The sequence below is a fragment of the Thermobia domestica genome, chromosome 1 (genome assembly GCF_964235325.1).
Source record: "Thermobia domestica chromosome 1, izTheDome1.hap1.1, whole genome shotgun sequence".
Taxonomy (NCBI): Eukaryota; Metazoa; Arthropoda; class Insecta; order Zygentoma; family Lepismatidae; genus Thermobia; species Thermobia domestica.
The window spans coordinates 99,981,262-100,006,586 of record NC_137454.1 but is presented as its reverse complement, the minus strand read 5'-3'; the positions used below and the strand labels follow the sequence as shown (position 1 = coordinate 100,006,586).

At 36.0% G+C, this 25,325-nt stretch overlaps 1 protein-coding gene across 1 annotated transcript in view; it reads left to right on the top strand.

Moving 5' to 3' along the window:
- The window catches only part of LOC145687668 (annulin-like), a 37,084-nt gene extending 27,949 nt beyond the window's left edge, over positions 1-9,135 (top strand). The window contains exons 3-4 of the mRNA XM_081761128.1: positions 5,772-5,905; positions 8,977-9,135. Of these exons, the coding sequence (XP_081617254.1) occupies positions 5,772-5,905; positions 8,977-9,120 (278 nt within the window). The 3' untranslated portion in view covers positions 9,121-9,135. The remainder of the gene's footprint in view (positions 1-5,771; positions 5,906-8,976) is intronic.
- The last annotated feature ends 16,190 nt before the right edge of the window (positions 9,136-25,325 follow it).

The window sequence follows — 25,325 nt, the reverse complement described above, 5'->3', positions numbered from 1 at the left end:
AACAAAATAGTAAGTTTAGTTTCATATTGTGAAGTCATTATAGACTTCCAAACTATACAGATTCAGTGCTGGTAGATGTATGAGTTCCAATCAGTTCCAGGAGAATGAAAAAAAAATCAGTTATTAGGATAAGTCAACAAATGCATACCGATACCTTTTAGTATGGTAAAAATTCGTTTCTTTAGATTGGCTTGGAAACTACGCATTAGAATCAACTCACAAGCATGTCATTTTGTTTAGATTGATGTGACCATTGATTGAAATCTGTCTCATCTTTTGACAATACTATACAGGGTGGTAAGAAACTATTTGAACAAACTTCGGGAGCTAATTCCTGACCCCGAAACAAGCAAAAAAGTCCTCTGGAACCTTGGCCAGTGAGTGATAGTCTCGGGGATATAAGGACGTCCGAGAAGTTGGCCCCCCCATTGAAGCACTAATGATCTCTTCTAGCGCAATCGTTAGTGCTTCGTTAGTGCTTCTTAGAAAACCAACTCCCAACATTAGTGCTTCAAGAGTTTGGACGCTAGAAGCAAAAAACTTTGGGGGGGGGGCAACTTCACGTTAGCCCCCCCAGAAAGCACTAACAATTAAACCTAGTGGAATCGTTAGTGCATCGTTAGTGCTTCCAGAAAACACGAATAGTTTCGTTAGTGCTTCACAATTAGTGTGGCTATAGCCAGTTATATGTCACGAAATTCCCATAAGGAATACATGAGGAATTTTTAATTGGCTCAAATTTCCAAGAAATTCAAAAGCGCTAATGACCTCTTCTAGTGCAATCGTTAGTGCTTCGTTAGTGCTTCTTAGAAAACCAACTCCCAACATTAGTGCTTCAATAGTTTGGACGCTAGAAGCAAAAAACTTTGGGGGGGGGGGCAACTTCACGTTAGCCCCCCCCAGAAAGCACTAACGATTAAACCTAGTGGAATCGTTAGTGCATCGTTAGTGCTTCCAGAAAATACGAATAGTTTCGTTAGTGCTTCACAATTAGTGTGGCTATAGCCAGTTATATGTCACGAAATTCCCATAAGGAATACATGGGGAATTTTTAATTGGCTCAAATTCCCAACAAATTCAAAAGCGCTAATGACCTCTTCTAGTGCAATCGTTAGTGCTTCTTAGAAAACCAACTCCCAACATTAGTGCTTCAAGAGTTTGGACGCTAGAAGCAAAAAAAAACCTGTGGGGTGGGGCCAACTTCACGTTAGCCCCCCCAGAAAGCACTAACGATTAAACCTAGTGCAATCGTTAGTGCATCATTAGTGCTTCTAGATAACACTAATGTTTTTGTTAGTGCTTCATTATTAGTGTAGATATGGCAAATTGTGTGTGACGAAAGTCACGTAAGATAAACATTGGGAATTTTTTATTGGGTCAAATTCCCACCAAATTCAAATGCGCTAACGATATCTTCTAGTGCAATCGTTAGTGCTTCTTAGAACACCAACTCCCAATATTAGTGCTTCAATAGTTTGGACGCTAGAAGCAAAAAATTTTAGGGGGCAACTTAACTTTAGCTCCCCCTCAGAAAGCACTAACGATTAAACATAGTGCAATCGTTAGTGGATCGTTAGTGCTTCCAGAAAACACTAATGTTTTCGTTAGTGCTTCACTATTAATTTGGCTTTGGCGAATTACATGTCACGAAACGCCTGTAAGGAATACATGCGGAATTTTTCATTGGGACAAATTCCCGCCAAATTCTAAAACGCTAATGATATCTTTTAGTGCAATCGTTAGTGCTTTGTTAGTGCTTCTTAGAACACCAAATCGAAACATTAGTGCTGCAATAGTTGGGACGCAAGAAGGAAAAAACTTTTGGAGTGCAACTTCACGTTAGCCCCCCAGGTAACACTAACGATTAAACCTGGTGCAATCGTTAGTGCATCGTTAGTGCTTCCAGAAAACACTAATGGTTTTGTTTTGCTTTACTATTAGTGTAGATGTGCCCACTTATATGTCACAAAGATGTCCAAACTCACGAGGTCGGCGCTCACGAGTTCGAAACTTACGCTAACTCGACCTCAACCTCACGAAGTGAGCGTGAGATAAGGCTGGTGATGTGAGCGTGAGGTTGAGTAAGCTCTAGGTGAGACGGGTGAGGTGAGCGTGAGGTCAGACTGGTGATGTGAGCGTGAGGTCAGACTGATGATGCGAACGTGAGGTTGAGTGAGCGTGAGGTCAGGCTGGTTATTTGAGCGTGAGGTCAGGCTGGTGATGTGAGCGTAACGTTGTGTGAGCATTAGGTCGAAATGAGTTTGTGAGTTCAGGTCGAAATTAATTTTTTGAGCGTGAGCTTGAGTGAGGTTAGGTCAAAGTGGTCACCTCTGTTTACGAAACTCCCATAAACACATGGGGAATATTTCATTGGGACTAATTCCCGACAAACTCAAAAGAGCTAATGATATCTTTAATACAATCTTTAGTGCTTCGTTAGTGTTTCCTAGAGCAGTGACTCTTAACACTAGTGCTGCAATAGTTGGTCACTAAAAGCAAAAAAGTTTCATAGACAAACGTGAAGTTAGCCCCCCAGGAAGCACTAACAATCAAACCTAGTGCAATTGATAATACATTGTTGGTGGTACTAGAAAACACTAATAGTCTCGTTAGTGCTTCATTATTAGTGACGAAACTCACGTAAGAAAAACATTGGGAATTTTTCGTTGAGTTAAACTTCCGCTAAATTCAAAAGCACTTATGATCTCTTCTAGTGCAATCGTTAATACTTCTTAGAGCACGAAATCTGAACATTAATGCTTCATTAGTTTGGATGCTAGGAGTAAAAAAAAAGGGACTAACTTCACGTTTGTCCTTGAATTTTTTTTTTTTTTGCTTTTAGAGACCAAACTATTGCAGCACTAGTGCTAAGAGTCACTACTGTAGGAAGCACTAACGAAGCACTACAGATTGTATTAAAGATATCATTAGCTCTTTTGAGTTTGTCGGGAATTAGTCCCAGTGAAATATTCCCCATGTGTTTATGGGAGTTTCGTAAAAAGAGGTGACCACTTTGACCTAACCTCACTCAAGCTCACGCTCAAAAAATTAATTTCGACCTGAACTCACAAACTCATTTCGACCTCACGCTCACATCACCAGCCTGACCTCACGCTCACTCAACCTCACGTTCGCATCATCAGTCTGACCTCACGCTCACATCACCAGTCTGACCTCACGCTCACCTCACCCGTCTCACCCAGAGCTCACTCAACCTCACGCTCACATCACCAGTCTTATCTCACGCTCACTTCGTGAGGTTGAGGTCGAGTTAGCGTAAGTTTCGAACTCGTGAGCGCCGACCTCGTGAGTTTGGACATATTTGTAACATATAAGTGGGCACATCTATACTAATAGTAAAGCAAAACAAAACCATTAATGTTTTCTGGAAGCACTAACGATGGCACTAGGTTTAATCGTTAGTGTTTCCTGGGGGGCTAACGTGAAGTTGCACCCCAAAAGTTTTTTCCTTCTAGCGTCCCAACTATTGCAGCACTAATGTTTCGACTTGGTGTTCTAAGAAGCACTAACAAAGCACTAACGATTGCACTAAAAGATATCATTAGCGTTTTAGAATTTGGCGGGAATTTGTCCCAATGAAAAATTCCGCATGTATTCCTTACAGGCGTTTCGTGACATGTAATTCGCCAAAGCCAAATTAATAGTGAAGCACTAACGAAAACATTAGTGTTTTCTGGAAGCACTAACGATCCACTAACGATTGCACTATGTTTAATCGTTAGCGCTTTCTGAGGGGGAGCTAAAGTTAAGTTGCCCCCTAAAATTTTTTGCTTCTAGCGTCCAAACTATTGAAGCACTAATATTGGGAGTTGGTGTTCTAAGAAGCACTAACGATTGCACTAGAAGATATCGTTAGCGCATTTGAATTTGGTGGGAATTTGACCCAATAAAAAATTCCCAATGTTTATCTTACGTGACTTTCGTCACACACAATTTGCCATATCTACACTAATAATAAAGCACTAACGAAAACATTAGTGTTTTCTAGAAGCACTAATGATGCACTAACGATTGCACTAGGTTTAATCGTTAGTGCTTTCTGGGGGGGCTAACGTGAAGTTGGCCCCACCCCACAGGTTTTTTTTTTGCTTCTTGCGTCCAAACTCTTGAAGCACTAATGTTGGGAGTTGGTTTTCTAAGAAGCACTAACGAAGCACTAACGAAGCACTAACGATTGCACTAGAAGAGGTCATTAGTGCTTTTGAATTTGTTGGGAATTTGAGCCAATTAAAAATTCCCCATGTATTCCTTATGGGAATTTCGTGACATATAACTGGCTATAGCCACACTAATTGTGAAGCACTAACGAAACTATTCGTGTTTTCTGGAAGCACTAACGATGCACTAACGATTCCACTACGTTTAATCGTTAATGCTTTCTGGGGGGGCTAACGTGAAGTTGGCCCCACCCCACAGGTTTTTTTTTGCTTCTAGCGTCCAAACTCTTGAAGCACTAATGTTGGGAGTTGGTTTTCTAAGAAGCACTAACGATTGCACTAGAAGAGGTCATTAGCGCTGTTGAATTTGTTGGGAATTTGAGCCAATTAAAAATTCCCCATGTATTCCTTATGGGAATTTCGTGACATATAACTGGCTATAGCCACACTAATTGTGAAGCACTAACGAAACTATTCGTATTTTCTGGAAGCACTAACGATGCACTAACGATTGCACTAGGTTTAATCGTTAGTGCTTTCTGGGGGGGGCTAACGTGAAGTTGCCCCCCCCCCAAAGTTTTTTGCTTCTAGCGTCCAAACTATTGAAGCACTAATGCTGGGAGTTGGTCTTCTAAGAAGCACTAACGAAGCACTAACGATTGCACTAGAAGAGATCATTAGTGCTTCAATGGGGGGGGGGGCAACTTCTCGGACGTGATATAAGGTGCCAAAGGCGTGGAAAGAATGAACTTCAGAGGGCTGTAATTCAAAAACAACGCAACGTAAAGTGTGCGGCTTAGAATATAACACTCGAAGTCATACCTGCACGATTGAAAATTGTATGCTCCAAACCTCGGCAAGATGTGTGTGTGGGATTCCCCAAAGGAACGTAGAGATTACTTGCCAGGTTAAAGGAGATCCCTACGTTCCTTTGGGGAATCCCTCACACACGTCTTGCGGAGGTTTGAAGCATACATTTTTCAATCGTACAGGTATGACTTCGACTGTTATGTTCTAAACCGCACTCTCTACGTTGCGTTGTTTTTGAATTACAGCCCTCTGAAGTTCATTCTTCCCACGCCTTTGGCACCTTATATAACCGAAACTATCACTCACTGACCAAAGTTCTAAAGGACTTTTTTTTGCTTGTTTCGGTGTCAGGAATCAGCTCCCGAAGTTTGTTCAAATAATTTCTTACCACCCTGTATAGTTTTGCAAAAATTAAAGTCTAAAAGTTAAGTATAATTGTAGGCTATATCTCATTAACCATATTATATTCTGTTGTTTTGCCAGTGTCGTAATGAAAAGCTTGATGATGGTATACTGAAACATCAGTTTCAAATGTATACGTAGGTGGTCATCATATAACAACAACTTTCCTCGATTTTCTTGGAAAATTTCCATCCATCCGTATAATTTTGTTTACATCAGTGAGCTCTATGGATTGGTATAATGTCCCATCTTTGAATAATTCTTTTCCATCAAATACAAATATTATATAATTACTTATTCATTTTTACTGTGTTCCGGTTCTTTGAAAACTTTTTGTCTAATTCACAAGTATTATCATCATTATTATTATTTTTATTTTAGATGCCCCAAGACCAAAGGAAGGTAACCGTACATTGGTTTATATTCCTCTGCAGCTGCCCAAGTGTGAACGTGAACGTTCACATAACTGGAAAGCTCTCCTGGAGTCAACTGAAGGCAATTCTATAAGAGTGAGCGTAAGTAATTATGCAAGCATGTTGTAGCTAATTTGAATTTCTCACTCGCTCTGGGACTCTGCTAGAGCGCTTACCTTTTATATGTGAGGTTCCTGGTTTGATCTCCGTCCAAGTAGGTTTGTGGTGGATAATATAGCTTCCATGGGTTTTCTCAAGAAACTCCCGATTCCTCCTACATTTTCATCCCACCAACTCTTCCATCATTCGTTTGCCTTGATGATTATCTTCTTTAACCTAAAGGACATAATCGTGAGACGTTAAACTGGAAGATTTAATTTTATTTCATTTTTAACCTCTCTTGAACTTACAATATAAACGATGATATAAAGGTAACCAAAGAAGTTCTGTCGCTTTCTCACCCACCACATTCGAACATCGATATGTCCCTAAAACGTATCTGGAAGATCAAAAATAGTCACCATCAGCATCGACTATCTTCTGTCAACGATTTGGGAGGTCATGGATTCCATCGTGATAGGACTTGGTGGGCCGTGAAGGGAAGAAGATATCAAGTGCATTTTACACCTCTACTAGGGATATGAACTGGAGTTCTCTAAGGTTATTGTCCAAGGAATGGAACAGGTGATAATCGGACTGTGCAATGTTCGGGGAGTATGGCGGATACAATAGTGTTTCACATCCAAGGCATAGAATGGTGACCCGGATCATCCTAGTCATTTGAGGCTTAGCGTTGACCTGTTAAAGGGGGACCTCTTGGGATTCAGAAGTACTGGCTTCAGAGTTTTGACTTTTTCTTTAACACGGCTTAACTGCTGACAGTACACAGTTGCATTGATGCTCTGACCACCTGGTAGCAGTTCCCGATGCATGATGCCGCGAGCAGTCCACCAAACATACAGGAGAACTTTCTTCTGGTGCAGTGCTGGTTTAGGCTTTTTTGGAACCGATTCATGGGATGCTAACCAATGATGACGGCGCCGTGGAGCGTCGCACACGACCCACTTCTCATCACATGTCAACACCCTTGTCCAGAAATACCTCCTTCTTCAGATGAGACAGCAAAGAAAGACAGGCATCTGCTCGCGTTGCCTTCTGGCCCGGATCCAAATCATGTGAGACCCATTGACCCAACTTGTTGTGCTTCCCAAGTTGATGGAGGTACTGGTTTCTCCACTTACACTGAATTGTAGTCCCAGTTCCCCACATGTCTGGCCACTGTTCGTCTTAATTGCTGCCTGAAGATCTTCATTTTGTATATGTGTTTGTCTTCCGGCACGTGCTGCGTCTTGGAGTATTTCGCTACCGTCCTCAAACTCGTTAAACCACCGGTGTATTATTCCTGTAGCCACGACACATTCACCACATACCTGGCATATCTTCCGCCCCACTGAAGCGGCGTTTGACCCCAATTTGAACTTGTACAACAGACACGCCCTTATGACACTCTGTGGAGGTACCACTTTCAATGTATCCTTACGCAAGTTCACGGTGTAACTGAACTGCCACAACCAGGTAATAGGTTGGTGATATACCCACACCAACAACTGACCTTCGCCTTATCTTCATTCGCATTCAAGTCATGGTGTGAGCGCCAATCGAACACAGATCTCCACACAAAGCGACAGAACTTTCTTGGTTATCTATATCTATCACACACACACACACACACACACACACACACACACACACACATATATATATATATATATATATATATATATATATATATATATATATATATATATATATATATATATATATATATATATATATATATATATATATATATATATATATATCATGTGGATCATTTGTATCATGAAATGCAAGTTTTAAACTAATAACTAGAATATGCTGAGATTTTGTACGTTGCAAGTATATACGCTAGAACATCATTAACCAGGTTCGCTGGAATATTATTACATTAACAGTGTTACCAACTCAACATGAAACTGTAAGGAAATTATAATAATCACATAATCAATCTCAATATTTAAACTACTTTCATATCAATTAATTTTATAATGGAACAATTTTTATTTTTCCTCACTACTTGTTGTTTCAATTATTAAGTTTACAAAACATTACTTCAAGAGGCTATCACATGAAGATTTTATAACATAGGTAAAAAAAAATAGTATATTGAAATGACTGAAATAGTGTATTGAAATAAATAACATTTGTTATTAATTTCTAATGTGTAATAATAGTAATTTGTATGTTTTTGACTCTCTGTTACTGTATGTTTTTGACGCTCTGTTGACATACTGTTACTCTCTTGTCAAATAGTCCATTCCAAGACATCTCCCTCCTGGTGATCCGAATCAGGGATATTTTACTTCCAGAACCTTGACGTACCAAGGACCATTACACATATGTTCTCTTTTTGCTGTCAGCAAAATAAGGAAAAATAGTGGTAATTCCCATTGCCTTCCACCCTTATGTGCCCCAGGTATTAAAGTCACTCTCATCGTGAGTGAGACTGATCATTATGATTTCCGACAACTTGATTACTGGAAGAACTACTACCTTCTCCCAATACATTCTTCGTCTGGATACTCCATTTAAACGAAATTCGGTAGGGATAGCCCTTCTGCTAGTGAACCACCGCCATGACAGCTATACATTTCATTGTAGTATGCAATCCTTCTCACCTGATACATAAGGTAAAGATGGTATTAGCGGGAACGTGCATAATAATAAAACGTTAAAATAAAAATTGCATTAAATTACATCACATATGTTCTTCCTGTACACACACACAAATTATTTCAATAAATATAAATATTAAGAATAGTGCTCTAAACAGGATAAATTAATATGCACAAGTAAACGTATGGTCTTACTTTATCTTGTCCCCTAGAACTTCGAAACAGAAAATATAGCAGCACTTAATAACTAATAAATTTAAATTATTCTTAATATGGAAAGCCACATTCTATTAGTAAGGTAAGTTTGTTATTAATTGCTAATTCTTTTTTTCCAATGGTGTCTTCTAACAAAATTTAGAAGCGAAACTATACGAGATATTAGTGATCTCATTAAAAAGAAATCATTAAGAATGAAACATTATATTATATTATAACATTATTTCGGGGTTTCTTTTTCAGATCACACCGTCTTCAGATGCTATTATTGGGCAATGGGACATGGAAATTTATACTGAAGTTAAGGGAGGTGGTACCACTGTTCCAGGCCCCATATATATACTCTTTAATCCTTGGTGCAAAGGTAAGTCGTTTGAAGTAATCTAACTACAATGCAGAAATATACTTTCTTAACATTATCCTATACTTGTTGAAGCGTATGCTCTATTTTGAGAAGAAACATACTATACATGAAATATCAGTTTCTCATAAAGAAATCATGTAATTCATGCACAATATTCCTTCTATTAGGTGTTTGTGAGTTTCCGTTAATAAATTTTCCACAATATAAAATATCTTTGTGGAGAGTCATTAAATTTTGATGATATCTCTGTAGGAAGTAGGACAAATAACTTATTGATTGCGGTTGACCATAAGAGTATACAACGATATGTTGTATTTTAAATTGTATTCTTGTATTCTTTGGACAAAATGTGTGATCTTGTCTATAAAATATGCACTAGCCAGCTAGGTTAAGAAGAAGAAGAAAAGAAAATATATATTATAAATCAATGTATTAAATCAATGAATGTTTTGTTGTTATCACCAAGACGACATATTTATATATTACTATGGAAACAAAAGCAAGGTTAGACATAATGTCAACTACCTTTTAAGGATCATATAGTTTATAAAAAGAAAGTATACAATAAATGACATTTTGCATTATGTCAGTTTAGTTTACTCATTGTGGCTCAATAAGATATTATAGTGTTAGAATCAGGACAATAAAACAAAAATAAACAGTTATATATTATATGGTGCCGAAACGCCGAGAAACCTTGTGTATCGTTCAGAAAGTATAGTAAAACGATCACAATTGAGCCAAATATTAATTTTAATATTCTAAGAAGTGGCACAAAAATAGATAGACGTGTCAAGATGAGTGATATTGAAAACGAAGTGGTTGACAACAGTACGAGTGAGACCGGAACAAATCATACTGAAAGTATGGTTGATCTTTTCGAACAACTATCACAACAAATGTCTCAAATATCACAACAATTTGATGGAAAAATGAATCAACTCTCTCAACAGCAACAACAATTCAAGGATGAATTACTCCAAGGATGAATTCTTGATAGCCAGTTGAACCAGTACTTTAGACAAATGATAGAACAGGTTAATGAATTGTCATCAAAGGTTAATATGAGTGCTTTAAATAAACCTGAACCTTCTACAGAAACAACTGAAAATGCAAATTTTGAGTTTACATTAGTGAAATTTACTGAGTCTTCACAAAAGCATACTGCCATATTGGTTGGATCAGACTATCCTAACTTCTCTTTTCAGTCGAATGTTTTTGATTGCTTTATGGATGCAGCGTGTAATGAAGATTTTGGTATGCGTCATTATGTAAAAAGTTATGATCGTTTTCGTCTAGTGTATGCTATTGACTACTTGAATTCTCAGTATCATGTTGAGTATGTATCATGTGAAGATATTAAACCTGAAGATGAAGTAATGGTAATCGAATCATTTAATGGTATGTATATATATGACATTAGTATCAAGAAGAAAGTTGATTCCAGTACTAGTGAAATTCAGAAAGAAAACGCGTGTTCCCACCATTGTTTGTATTGATTGGTTGATTGAGTTGAATCTGTTGAACTGTGCATTCAGTGAGAAGACCAAAATGATAATAGTGAACAATCCGATGATATCTTTACGGAACATGATACAGTGCCTTGATTTTAATAATCTAAGCATGACTGCGAGATTTTGAAAATCCTTCAATAGTCCAATACAGTAATAACTTAAACCAAACTCTCATTAATCGAAATCAACTTCGACACATTCATGTGAGATTAAAGTGTGATCCCAATATAAAAAATGATGTTAAATACATGTGTACCAGTAATGTAACCAAACCTAACTATAGAGATGTAAGTCAAAATGATTGGCGAAGAGAAGATTGGATCGACAGAAAGAGAAAGAAGACAGGCAGAAATTATCCGCCTTACAACATGTGGCTACTTCTAAGAAGCAAAACAGAGATACATAGGATATCCTGAGGGAGTTTTCGTGGAACAGAAACCATGGCAGGACAGACTACCGTGGATGTCATGTAAAGGACAAGTAAAGATCCATTAGGAGACACGAAGCATTATTTCACCGCCAGTGAAACGAATGAGAACTGAACCTAATTTTACCGGCAATACGACGGAATCTAACCGTAGAAATGGTAATTGGAACTTCAAAAATAGCAGGAATCACAACAGAAATAATATGGTTTTTTGGAATCGATTCGTAGATGGCAGAAATTATGGTAATAAAAGTAAAAACGAAGAACTGTGGATGTAAATAACGCGCAATACTGTATTCCTATTTATGACTTTCAATGTAACCTATATGAAGTTGTTGGTCATGTAACTTAAGCTGAAGTTACGGCGTCTGAGAAAACCGTACCTTATTTATGTACGCGACGTTTGATAGATGGTATGTAATCTTAATAGAGAAAACGAAGAATCTTATTTATATTTATTCTAACTTATTTTGTTGTAATTTTGTTATTTTATCTCTAAACTTACATTTAACCCAATAATTTATCTATCTATGCTGATTGTATTTCCTAATGTTGAATTTTGTTTCTGCGTTCAATAATAATTCAATCCTAATATTTATTTCATTCGAATATATTTGTGATATGATTATTTCTTATTTAAAATATTATAATGTTAGACATAATGACAACTGAAATTATAAGAATAAATAGCATAATGACTCTAAGTATCAAACCAAAAGATAATTGAAATAATTTATAAAGTACATTTTATAACAATTTTTTCTTCTCAATTTGTCCAAATGATTTAAATTTGGTTATAAACATTTTATGGTTCTGAATTGACTTAATATAGCTTTATGATTCGGGATTCCTTATCGACGTTATATTATAAAAATATAAATATACAAATGATTAAAAGATTAATGTAAACTGAAGTATTAATAATGATATGTGAATGAAATATGATGTATATGAGTTATTATGAAATGTGATTCTTGTTTGCATACGAGGGATGTCCGAAAAGTACTGATGATTAGTGTAGGAATCCTAACGGTCCAGAATTCTTTTCTTTTATTTGTAAACTAATTAAAAGAAAGTTCATATATTCGTGCGCCATGTACAACGATATGTTGTATTTTTAATTGTATTCTTGTATTCTTTGGACAAAATGTGTGATCTTGTTTATAAAATATGCACTAGCCAGCTAGGTTAAGAAGAAGAAGAAAAAGAAAATATATATTATAAATCAATGTATTAAATCAATGAATATTTTGTTGTTATCACCAAGACGACATATTTATATATTACTATGGAAACAAAAGCAAGGTTAGACATAATGTCAACTACCTTTTAAGGATCATATAGTTTATAAAAAGAAGGTATACAATAAACGACATTTTGCGTTATGTCAGTTTAATTTACTCATTGCGGCTCAATAAGATAATATAGTGTAAGAATCAGGACAATAAAACAAAAATAAACAGTTATAAGTAAAGAAGAGGTATAATGATCAAGAAATCGAGTTCTTGATTTCGAAATGAGCAATTCATGATCCAATGTAATCGCATGATCAGCACCTGTGGCTTTGTTGCTCGTTGGCTCGATAGATGGATTAGAGCTTACTGTTCCGTTTGGTGGCAAGGCTATGAGTAACGTGGACTTACAACTTAACATGGAATCCAAACGGCAGAAGTTCCAGCTGGGAATCGAAGTCTGATCTCCCGCGACAAATATGCGTACGCTAACTATATAGACACAAGAGAGCTCATTTTGCTGCTCATAATTAATGTTTTGATTGATGGAAACAGCGAAGAATGTTTGGTGTTGACCTAGTATTGTATACTTACAGAATTGTTAACCTTGTAGTTCTTCTCAAATTAAAAATCAAGGTGATGACTGGGAGTTTGTCTAACAAACTATCATTAGATTTTGACTAATGATTCAAATAAAATCTCTAATTGAGACACAAATAGAATTTTATACCTAGGTGTGCATAAATAAAACAAGGTTACAAAACAAGAATACAGACATTGAATGGGGAGTAGGCAAAAGAGGGAAGAAATTAGAAACGATTAGCTTTTAGGAAAGATATTGAGAACACAAATTCCGGTAGCATTTAAAGGTAATATAAGCTTATTGACGATGTTTTGTGGAAGTGATGTGATATACAATATGATGGCAGAGTAAATCACACTTTGTTCTTTCTATGAATAAATCCATTCACGGTTATCAATGATCATTATCATCATCATTGATCAGTGATCAATAATCATTTATAGTAATGTGTTGAAAATTAACATTAAATTCTAGTTTTTCTCAAATGCCATTGAGAATGACAGAAACAAGGGAGTATAGCGAACATTAAATGTTTTCTGTAGTTCTTGAAGTAGGCCTATATGTCATTATGAGAGCAAGAGAGCGATTGCTTTGCTTGCAATCTATAAGGTACTGATATGAAACGACTGCATCTGTATAATACGTGTTAGTATTAGAAACCCTGTTGCAACGACGATCTATCTATCTATCTATCTATCTATCTATCTATCTATCTATCTATCTATCTATCTATCTATCTATCTATCTATATATCTATCTATCTATCTATCTATCTATATATATATATATATATATATATATATATATATATATAAATTAGGCCTCAAAAACATTTTAAGTTAAATGGGACAAAGGTGTGTTGTGGAGACACTCGAATTGACAGTGAAACAAAAAGCAAATCGTGTGAAGTAGATATTTAATCATTGTAATCTATTTGTAGTTACGATATTTTCCCTACATCCATCGCTTATTTAATCATTCTAGATCAAAAATATAGATAATGTATCACATTTGCGACTTAAAATTACAGTAATTTTTGTATTATATATATATATATATATATATATATATATATATATATATATATATATATATATATATATATATATATATATATATCTTGTTTGTCTACAACGGAAGTATCATATGTATACTGCAATATCATCGTTCAATTTCCACACCTGACTGTGGCAAAAATGTAGGAAGATTGATTCAAACCTAAACAGAATTCGTAGGAATCTAGGATTATTTTTTTCGAACTTATTTCTGGAAGCGTTCCCACTTTTAGTGACCAGAATTGTAATAATTTCCAACATGTTTAAAAAGGAAAGATGGCATGAGCCAATGAAATTGTCTAGTTTACCCTACAATTTCGAGGACAGTCAGTCAACAATCGAATTTCACAGATGCATTGACCTACGCAATTTTCTTCTCATTCCGACTCGCGGGCTGGTCACCAGGAAGGAAATCCTCCTCCTTCTTGGACATTCTTCCAGCTTGGAAACTTGCGAACACTTGAAAGGTCGTTGCGTGACTGAATGATGCATCACTGAGTGCCACTTGCAACATTTCGTAGATCTCTGTAGCCGTTTTCCAAGTTTAAAAACAATTTAACACCGATTCGCCATTCCTCTCAATAACCCATTTCACAATCTACAATACACAGGAGTAACAGTGTAAGAGTGTTAAAACGAACGCATAATGTTTTTAACACTCGTGCCTTACACAAGCGAGATATTGTATCAGTATTGCTTGACAAGAGGTGAACCTTTCACAGAACATTTACTGAACTGTTGTATCTACTATGACAACGCTAATTTTGCTATGTACTAAAATTGTACTTTAATACTAATAAACGTCGTGTATGTCAATAAACATCATTACTTCATTATGTTAAATAACAAATAACAAGGCCTCATTACACCATATATATATATATATATATATATATATATATATATATATATATATATATATATATATATATATATATATATATATATCATGAAAACACATGAGAACTTTCGTAGTTTATTTTCTGCAGCAGCTAATAACTCTGTAATTAGTGTTTAAAACAAACATGCAAACAAGATGAGAAGAATCTTTAAAATTATGAATATTTACAAAATATTTAATGATCTGTTTGTTACTTCTATCTCTGGTGCGTGAGTTCTCTGGGCTTTGTGGTGGACAAACACCATAAATGCGAGTGTTCTCGGAGTTCACTCGTTTTCTCCCACTTTCCTCATTTTACTATTATCTTTCTTCTCAATATCACTGTCTCCTTCAGCGTCGGTGCACAAACATGGGACGACAAACTAAATAAAATATACTGATATTTCAAATTAGACCTCAAAAACATTTTTAATGTTAAATTTGACAATCATACCTTTTGCTAGGAAGAGAAATTGAAATATTTGAAATGAAAGAATAACTGATGTTTCAGATGCAGCAGATGCAGCCATAATTGGTGAACACTAATTGAAGGCATCAAAATGACAACCAGATAAAGACCAAAATGCTAATTTTACACGAGACGTAGAAAACAAAACCAGATAAAAATATTAACTCAGTGAGAGTGATAACAAGGTAAAGACCAAAGAATACTTATGTATATCCAATATAATTGCTACAACATGGTTGGAATTAAGTGTAACTCTTAAGTGTACAAGATACTTATAGTTAACAATAAAAAAATCTTTATTTTTTATTATTACAGAACATTATTACAGAAATACAAAAATGCAAATGGAGATATCTGTTTTTCACACTCACTGAAAATGTCTGCTACTTGTTCATACCTGTATCAGTATCACTCGTGTTATTTTCAATTTCTACACAGTGAAGATTGGCATACCATCCTTTATAAATGTCTGGAACATATTTGGAACATAATTTTCGCACATCTTTCAACTTCTTTGCGCTAATTGGAAGGAGTTGTAGCGAGCTCGAGGTGCATTGCTCAGGTTTACTTCACTAATGTCTGCAATCTTCTTGGCTCCGATAAAACAATCATATTCTATTTCCGGAGAGTGTCCGTGGGACACACAAATGTTGTCTATTGTAGAATATTTCTCTAACAGTAGAACAGGGAGAGGGAAGTTCTGCTGATAGTTTAAACATAAAACATCGATTGATGAATCTTCCTGGGCTGGCTTGCTTTTTTTTTCTTTCAAGTCATCATAGAGTTTTTATGCTTTTAACAAATGCACCTCTCTTTGACACTGCAAGTTCATTTTATTCTCATCTATTGCATTATCTATTTTGACTTTTAATTCGTCACAAGTAGGACACACATAACTTCGAGGTTTACCAAAAGCTAAATTGAATGTGGTGTTAAATACATTATTATAATATTTGTACGAAATTTCCGGCTTACATGATCCCTTGAGAAATATTGTGGAAAACCTCTGGTTCATGTTTCTCCAAGTAAAGTTGATGCATTTTTTTCAGTAAGGTCCGGTTGTAAATATTCTCTTTGAAAATCTCTTCGAGAATAGTGTGATTCCCTGGAAGAAAAAGTTTGATGTGGTCTATTACTTGACGCACAACATTCTCTGGTTTTTTATTAACCCTGGAACCCTCAGATTTCCCTCTCATATCAATCGGAGGCGTGCTACCGACCTTTTTGTATAAGACAAACCTTTCAACCCTACTTTTTTGATGCCATGTAAACTACAAAAGCCACTCTTACAAACTTGGTGTTCTTTGCCGTCTACGCTGACGTAATATTTAAATGATGCATTTCTCTTCTCTTCAATTACACACACCTTTTGTGATGGATTACCCCGTCTCTTCAATATGTGGTCGGGACGACTTCGCTGGATCTCACAGAATCGTATTAGCGCTGACAGGTATGTATCTTGCAATACTTTATCATTCAGATTATTAAAGTCTTGTAGTATCTTATCCTTTGCTGAACTGGAAAACTGTTGAGTGCACTTACTCTTACAAGAACAGTCTTTGGAAACACGTCCTGGTATCGCCTTTCCTCTCTTAGATATGCATGGTTTCCCGCTATTAAGATTACGTTTGCGAACGTTCTGCTTCCACTTTTCCACATTTCTCTTCCGTTTTCTTGTTTTTCGCTGTATATGTATCACATCACGATCATCACATTCACTTGGAATAAAATCTGGATCGGTATCTGAATCGTGCACAAAACTATCACTACTTAGTTTCATCATAACACAGTTCTTGTGGCACGAGGACTACAATACTCGTGTTCGTCTGAAAGCAACTACGCACAAAATGTTAATGCTAGCCAGGGTAATCAGAATATATTTATTCAAAAACTGAGAACGGAAACCAGATACATCCGGTCTTTGTCTGGTTCTCATTGTCAACGAAAAAACGGGTAAGTTTAAAAGCCCTCTGGTGGGGGAGTGGGTAAGCTTGCAACTCTTGTTTTCACACTCACTGATAGACCACTGAATATAGATTTCGAATATATGAAAATCTGATTTTTGATAAATTGGTCTTTATCTGGTTGTCATTTTCATGCCTTCAATTAAAGTGCAGCTGAACAGCTCAGAAACAGCCGAGCGTCTAGCGTAATTAATTTGTTAACCAGATGCTACAGTGTTCAAACCCTATAAGAAGTTCCTTTTTTTATTCACGCGCATCAAACTCTGTTTCTCAATGACTTCCATTACAAAACTTCAAATCTTTATTACTTTTATTCTCGTGTTCACTTCCATCTGAATTTTTATACTTAGGCATAGTTGACCGTTCTCTAAAATGTGCCCAAGTTTTGTTAAATTCCCAGCAGGCACCATCTAATTTTCTTGTAAGTGCTAATTTTGTTCAAAATTTCATTTCAAACGGTTTATTCGTTTCCCAATGATGATCGGACAGAAAACGACGACGTTACATTTATATATATTGACCAAGTATTTGGAATTTGATCTGCTTCCCCTTCAATGCTTATTTTTTGAGGACAATGGACGATGTGCTGATGTATTTTAAAATAAAGTGGTTATATACTTAGTTTCACCTTTCTAACGTTAGGGGTCAAGAGATACTCTATTTTGGGCATAGCTTTTAAATAGAAATACCTTTTCCTCCTATGATATATCTACACATTAATGAATGTAACATGATAAAAACCCGACTATAGCCAAATGCTAAATACACCATGTCAGGCACGTAGCCAAGGGGTGGGTCCGGGGGGTCCGGACCCCCCCCTTCGAGACCAGAAATAAAAAAATTAAGGAAGAACGAAACAAAAAGAAACAAGAAATAGGAAGAATCAGCATTAAAAATAAAGATAAAATATAAAGATAAAAATAAAGCTAAAAATAAAAATAATTTTTCGTCATCGGATCCGTGCAGTATCAAACATGTTATTTCAGAAAAGGTTTTCTACTGCTCCTTTAACTTGTCATTTGGAACAGACAGTAATTGACGGAATAATAAAACAAAAAAGCTATGTGGAAAGCAAGTCCTGTTAACATTTGATTCAACAGAGAAAGGAACGCAGATATTAAAAAATATTTTACAAGACATTATTGGATACGTACTTTTTTAAATAGTTGAGAGCATAATGAAAGGAAAATTGTTATATTTGGATGAACAAAAGAGGGAACGTAGATATTGTAATTTTTTTTTTAATATTCTTTTATTCGAGATTTCTTCATAGTTTGTTACTAAAGTACTTACTAACATGCATGGGCGCCGATCCTGGGGGGCCGAGGGGTCCCGTCCCCCACACGTCATGTGGGCCCCCTTGTTGTATTTATGAATATACAATGTATTGACATAATTTGAATATAATTTGTCTTAAAATATTCATATATGCCTTCTGCATCTGAATGGACCCCCCTAATTTACAGAGAAATCGGCGCCCTTACTAACATGTCATAATTTTAAAGTCCTAACATATGTTGCTAGTAAAATGTTTAAATTGATCAGGCCCTTGGTGTCATAACCACAATATTTCATATTATACTTCCCCCCCCCCCATCACGAAATCCTGACTAAACGAACCAATATATGTTACTAGTAAATTAGTTTAGAATAATCAAACTCTGGTGTGATAACCACAGTATTTCATGTCTCGGACCCCCCCCCTATTACGAAATCCTGGCTACGTGCCTGACCATGTTAAAAATAATTTTAAGTGGATCATCTGTTTTTGCTGTGATAACAAGACACAACATCGATGTTATGATTCTTAAATATTGACCAAAAGTTATAGAAATCAAACTTAATACTGATATTTCTAAAAGCGCTTGAATACTTGCTTACTCGTTTTAAAGAAGGACGTTATATAAAGAGTTTCATTTCTCTAACTTGAGGTATTCTACTTTTGGTATACATTTTCACCCTCTCTCTTCCATTAGGATACCTATTTTAATAAAAATGACGTGATAACGATCCAGTTCGAGGTAGGTGTTAACTATATTTAAAAAAAAACACCTCAAACGGTTGAGCCATTTTCCTTATGATGGACAATGTCTTTTTCATTTGTATAATATAGGTTAACAGTGTTGGTGCTATTTTGTATGCATAAGTAATTGATATTAAAAATCAGTTGTTATATTTAATGTGGTGAATAATATATAACATTTTCCACGTTTTCAGCAGTCAAGCTGTGAATTTTGTCCGTAAGATTTATATTACGTTAAATATAATGTGTCACATTAGTAGCAATTTAAGCTTGAATGCTGAAACATTATTCAGTTTCATTTCTCAAGATTTTTTTGTTTCTTGTCCAGCCATTATTTTGTCAATAGCTTACTAAGCAGTGGCACCAGACCTTTTGTATGCATAGTCTTTAACACTTTTTCTCCATACATTTTTCTTAACTTTCTCAGATTTAGTTGAATATTTTCCTCAGCATCTCTTTAGTACTGAAAGTTATCAATGTAATAATTTAACATTACCACTTAACTAAAAATGTGCTTCTGGTAGAAAGGAAAATTAAACTGAACATACACAATATCATGTTTAGATTGCTCATCTTGCAAAAGTTTTCTTCCCATTGATATCGTAAACTCATATTTCTTCGTAAATTATTTGCTACTGCTGAAACTTGGATCACTTTGGTTACGAATTTTATCAAGACTCCTGAGCTGAAAACTGCTTTTCAGACCCGGCCCCATACGCATAGATCAGTAATACAAAGAACCTAGTTATTTGGGCAGACTCAATGGCATGGAAGTAATATAAATGTCAGCTGTATAGCGGTTTATAGGATTTATGATGTGCACTGTTCTAGCCCTTAACGTACCAAACCTAAATCGTCAACGTTGTTTACCAAACTAGGGTCTTCTGGAGACCCCAAGTATTATTTTAATTTCTCAACTTATTTTGTTTGTTCTTTTTTAACGAACGTATCATTGATCTAATTATGTAGCAGATATCCCAAAAAGATGCAGGGCAGATATAAAAATCGAGAATAAATTGGTTCTTATAGATGCAGCAGTATCACCAAATATCATTCTCTGGGGCCTCTAGAGGACCCCGCTTGGTGTGTTAAGGGCTAACTTGAATATTCATATATTTGTGTTTTTGTGAGACATTTCTTAATCTACCTAGTTTTTACTACTTCAAATATAATTTTACGTTTATTCGTCTTCTTTTGCTAGAAGTAATGCCGCAGTTTTGGACACACGCTGCGCGAAAAGATTTAACAAAACGCTGTTTGGGCTCAGCTCTATCTCTTATATTCTAGACGACAACTTTTACAGGCTTACTTGATTAAATTTTGACGACCCCTTATAAGAAAAATTATATAACTTATCTTTTCTGTAATTCTCTCGCCCTTTTTATTCTTATAGACCTTGTAGTTATGTTTTTAGTCAGTGGCGTATACTGGTTTGGAGGCAGGAGCTACCACTGACCTTGTATATTATTATTATTATTATTATTATTATTATTATTATTATTATTATTATTATTATTATTATTATTATTAATAATAATAATAATAACAATAATAATATACAAAATATGCATAACAATGCACAAAAGGTGGTTGGTGTTTTTGTTTTTAACTTTTGCTTCGAGACCATTAGAAAAATAATGTTTTCTACCGTAAATGAAATACCATCATACATTTGCGCGGTTAATTTCTCGTGGATTGCATTCGTAAAATGTTAATTTTTTCCAATGTCACTTTCCTCAAGCCACTTTCCGTGGATTATTTAACAAATAGCATTAAGCACTATTGTAAAAGTAATTTCCTAGTGCCATTAATCAATCGAATGTGTATATGTATCCATAAGCGAGGGGGCGGGCTTACCCAACATTAAAATCCTAAAGCCGCACCTGTTATTTGGTCTTAAATCCATTAGTTAATGATTTTAGCCTCACAAAATAATTTACTTTGTAACAAATCAATTTACTTTGTCACAAAAATAAAAATTGATAATTTTCTTCGTAGTATTTTATTTTCTCGCTAGATATCACTCACAACGCTCTCCAGAGTAAATAGAAGTTTTAACATTCTCCAATCTACAATACTGTCTACGGGCCTCATTTCGTAACGGTTGGAGCAAAATCAACGGATTCAACTCAATGCAAATAACGCAATAAGTAATTGTAACTACAATAACAAGAATCGCAAAGTAAAACAAATTTTGCATTGCGTTGACGCAAAGCGCTACGAAATGATGCCCCGAAATTCTCAGACAGCCCCAAAATTGCTGCTATGTCATTGATCTTAACTTTGATTGACCTGCTCCACCTACGGAAACCGATATACAAAGAGGAAATCTAGTTGATTGCCAGCCGTGGCTCACTAGCACACTGTTACGGAGAAACCTGCGTGGGCGCGCAAGCAGTTACACATTTCTCTTTGCTGGCAATAGTACACAGCGATATCCCAGATGTTACCAAATCATCAGTGTCTACGAAAGCGAGAGGGATTGCGTTCTGAGCGTTAACGGCTGCCTTAGTACGTATTCACGTTTGCGAAAATATAGAAAAACTAGTACCATGAAAAGAAGATAATAAACTGTAAACGTATTATTTTAAAATAATTTATACGTGTTATATTAACTTTCATTATTAATGTTGTTGTGCTATCGCTGGTAGCCTCGGTTGCCCAAAAAATACGCCAATGATTTTAGTACAATATTTTGACACACAGAAATGCACCCATCAAGAGAAAACAATTTCATATTTAGTGAGAAGAAAAGGCAGAATCGTGTTTTGTACAATTACATTTAAAAATGAAAGTTAATGAAAAATTAGTTAGAGACTTTAATTAGTTAGAGACATTATTAGAGACTTTAATTGGGATTCTAGAACGGTAAGGAAGTGGCTGGATGTCATGCAGAGGAGAGAAACTGAGAATGGACTAGGACCACATGCAGACCAAGATCAAGTTCTGATTGAAGAAGTACGGAGCCATTCTTTGCGTCATCGGTCAATCTTCAAAGACAAATCCATAATACATCCACATCCAGTCGGACTCAAGTCCAGTTCAGATATACGATAAAAATCTATTTTTTTAAAAATGAAAGATATAGTAAGATACCTTTTCCAAGCTGTAGGGAGGGAGTTTAATTCATTCCCCCATTCTCGACTGATTTTATACTCAAGCGTTGGGATGACTGAAAAGCCTCAGATACACGTACTTTATGTTCCAGTAAAAACGAATACTTGTTTACAAATGTTTTCATTCTAGAGTAAAGTAAACTCATTCATTATTTTTTTACTGACTGTGTCCAAGAATAATAATTGAAAATCTCAAAGGAAATATGCTCTATGTTGCTACAAGGTCAAATATATATAGATATATATTTCATTACGGATTTACCCTTAACTCTAGACAGACTTTAACACCAACGCAATTGGGTGATTGGGATGCCTGAAACAAAGTATATGTCATATTGCATCAAAATTGAATTATTGTTGTATAGTTATCAAATGAAATTATCTTCTTAATATCATATTATTTCAATAATGAAACTTCAAAGTTCTGGAACTTACATCTTTTTATCAACTTATCCTTGATCGGCTTCAATCGTAACCAGTGGAGATGATTGAGGTGCTCTATAGAATGAATGCACTACGTTTTATCGAATTCCAATACTGTTTACGTAGTTCCTAACAGAAAATGATTATGGTAGGTCTTATGAGAGTTATGGTGAAACAGACAGATTGATGAACAGAGATACAGATGCTAGTTGAGTCAATTGGTAAACACTTACTACTTTCGTTTCAATTACGTGTATACTTAGTTTCGTATGTAACCTTATTTCTATGGAAACAAAACTAGAACAGCCTTACTTTTGATCTAGAATCATACTTGTAGCCTTATATTATTACCTTACAAAACAAATAAGAAAAATCTAAGAGAAGTAAACCAGACCTAAAAGTCTAATATTGCAATTAATTATTGTTCTTTCGACGAACAGAAAAAAAGTCAGTTGATGAAGATTTGAACGTTATCCATTAAGCCACATACTCACGTGCTGGATTATTACTATAAACTTTAAAGATAGAAGTGATTTCTACGCATGTTTCTGTTGTATGGAACCATATAACAGTTTTTTGTTTTCCCTGCTTACTGCATTTGCAACGTATATTTTGTTATTTCACCAGGATCCACACCTTTAAAAGTTTTAATAAGGTCAATTACGCGAACTGTTTTTCTTATATCTTTCGTTATTTCAAAGGGCAAAATATACGTACTTTCCTGTGAAAAACATTAATTTTCTTTAGTAACAGATAATACCCAATTTTTTCACAAAAAATACGTGATTCACCATTTAAAAAATCCATATTTGAAGAGAAAGAGGAGGATAATTTCTATAATATACAAATTTTCGGTTTTATATTTATAATATCCAGAAATAAAAGTGAATCTGAAAAGGTAGGGGGTGGTAGATAGCTGCATGACGTCACACCGTTTCCAGCCTATCTTTGCCCATTGTATTTTTCTTATGAACTGGGGGACGTCTTACATATCTTTTGGAGGTGGGGATATGGCGTCCCCCGCGTTCCCCCACACTTTTACCCCTGATTATATCTTTCTGTGCGCATAAAGAACACTTTTGTTAGTGTTGATAAAATTTAACAACCAGTTTTTATTTTCTTTCACAATGATTTTCATTGTCCACAGTAGTCATTTCAAGTTTTCTCCGATATTATCTATTATAGATTAAATTGTATATGCTTCTCACACTCAGGGGATGCAATTGCTCCTCAACCCTCCAGAAATGATGCCCCTGCTGGCGCAAATTACTAAAGAATTAGTTTCTATGTCGAACATCTTTCCATATTGCTCTCTGTTCAAGACCAAACATTAGACTGTGATGTGGCGGGCCGGCGGTATGCGTTTGCGTAGACCGGCACCCACACAAGAGAGTTGAGTAATTAACTAAAATACTCCTAATTGGTCACCAAAGTTTCTGCAAATTACCAATTATAACTCGAGCGGCAAAGTTATACTGGAACAAGAACTCAGCTAACAACCAATCTGAAGATCTTAGCTTTTACAAGGTAGCGATGGCCTCGGTCAAGACTTAACTTCTAACTAGAGAACGGTGGAGTCGTTATCTCGACAAAAACTTTATAGTTACCAATCCTTTGGGATATCTCTTGAAAGCAAAACTCAGAAATAAAGTTCCTTGCAGTAAGCCTGCAGTTTATTGTTCCTAGGATTATTACAAGTCCACGAGCTTGGGGCGCTAACTGTAACTATATGTGTGGTAAATAGTTTAACTTACGTGACGAGTTCCAATCTTTTGTCGCAGCACTGAGAAGCACAAAATAAAATAAAACTTCATTAGACTGGGAGGGCACGAGTCAGTCCTAGTAGAAGGTTAGGTGCAAAGGTGTAACTATTTGATTGGTCGTGTGTTTAGCCCAGCTAGGCGATGAACCTAGAGTCTGTCAAAACACACATCAAATAGGGGAGTGACAGAACTTCGACCGTCAACTTCCTAAGCTCGCCAGCAGTTTCTGGGCGCACAGGTCCCGGCTGGAGCTAGCTTTCAGAAGTAGATTGCCAAGTTCGAAGGAGGTAACTTTGACCGTCAGTTTCTTAAGCCGACCAGCAATTATGGGCAGACCCCTGGCTGTCGTCAAGCTTTCAGAAACAGAGGGCCAAGTTAGCCACTAGGATAAGGTATGGATGGAACCAAGAGAGTAGGTTGGCCTCCGTGGAAGCCGAGAGGGTAAGAGGCAGAATGACGGCTTGGACAACTAGGAACTTACTCGGAAATCCTGGGCTAGCTCGTGCCTAAGACATTGCGGACTCCGTCTAGATAGCACGAGCTTGAGGGGCCTCAGGAGAGGGACGTTGTCCTACGATCGAGCCAAAAACCTGAGTTTTTAAAGGGCTCGATCAGCTGTGCACACGGCACCAATTTACGTCTCGTGTGCATGTTTGTAACGCGTGCAACATTGCACTCGGACCATGAGGTCAGAGGTTGGACATGCGTGGTAGTCCAAAAGTTCCCTGGGGAGGAACCCGAGAGTAGCCAGCAGCCTGAAAGGAAATGCTGATTGGTGT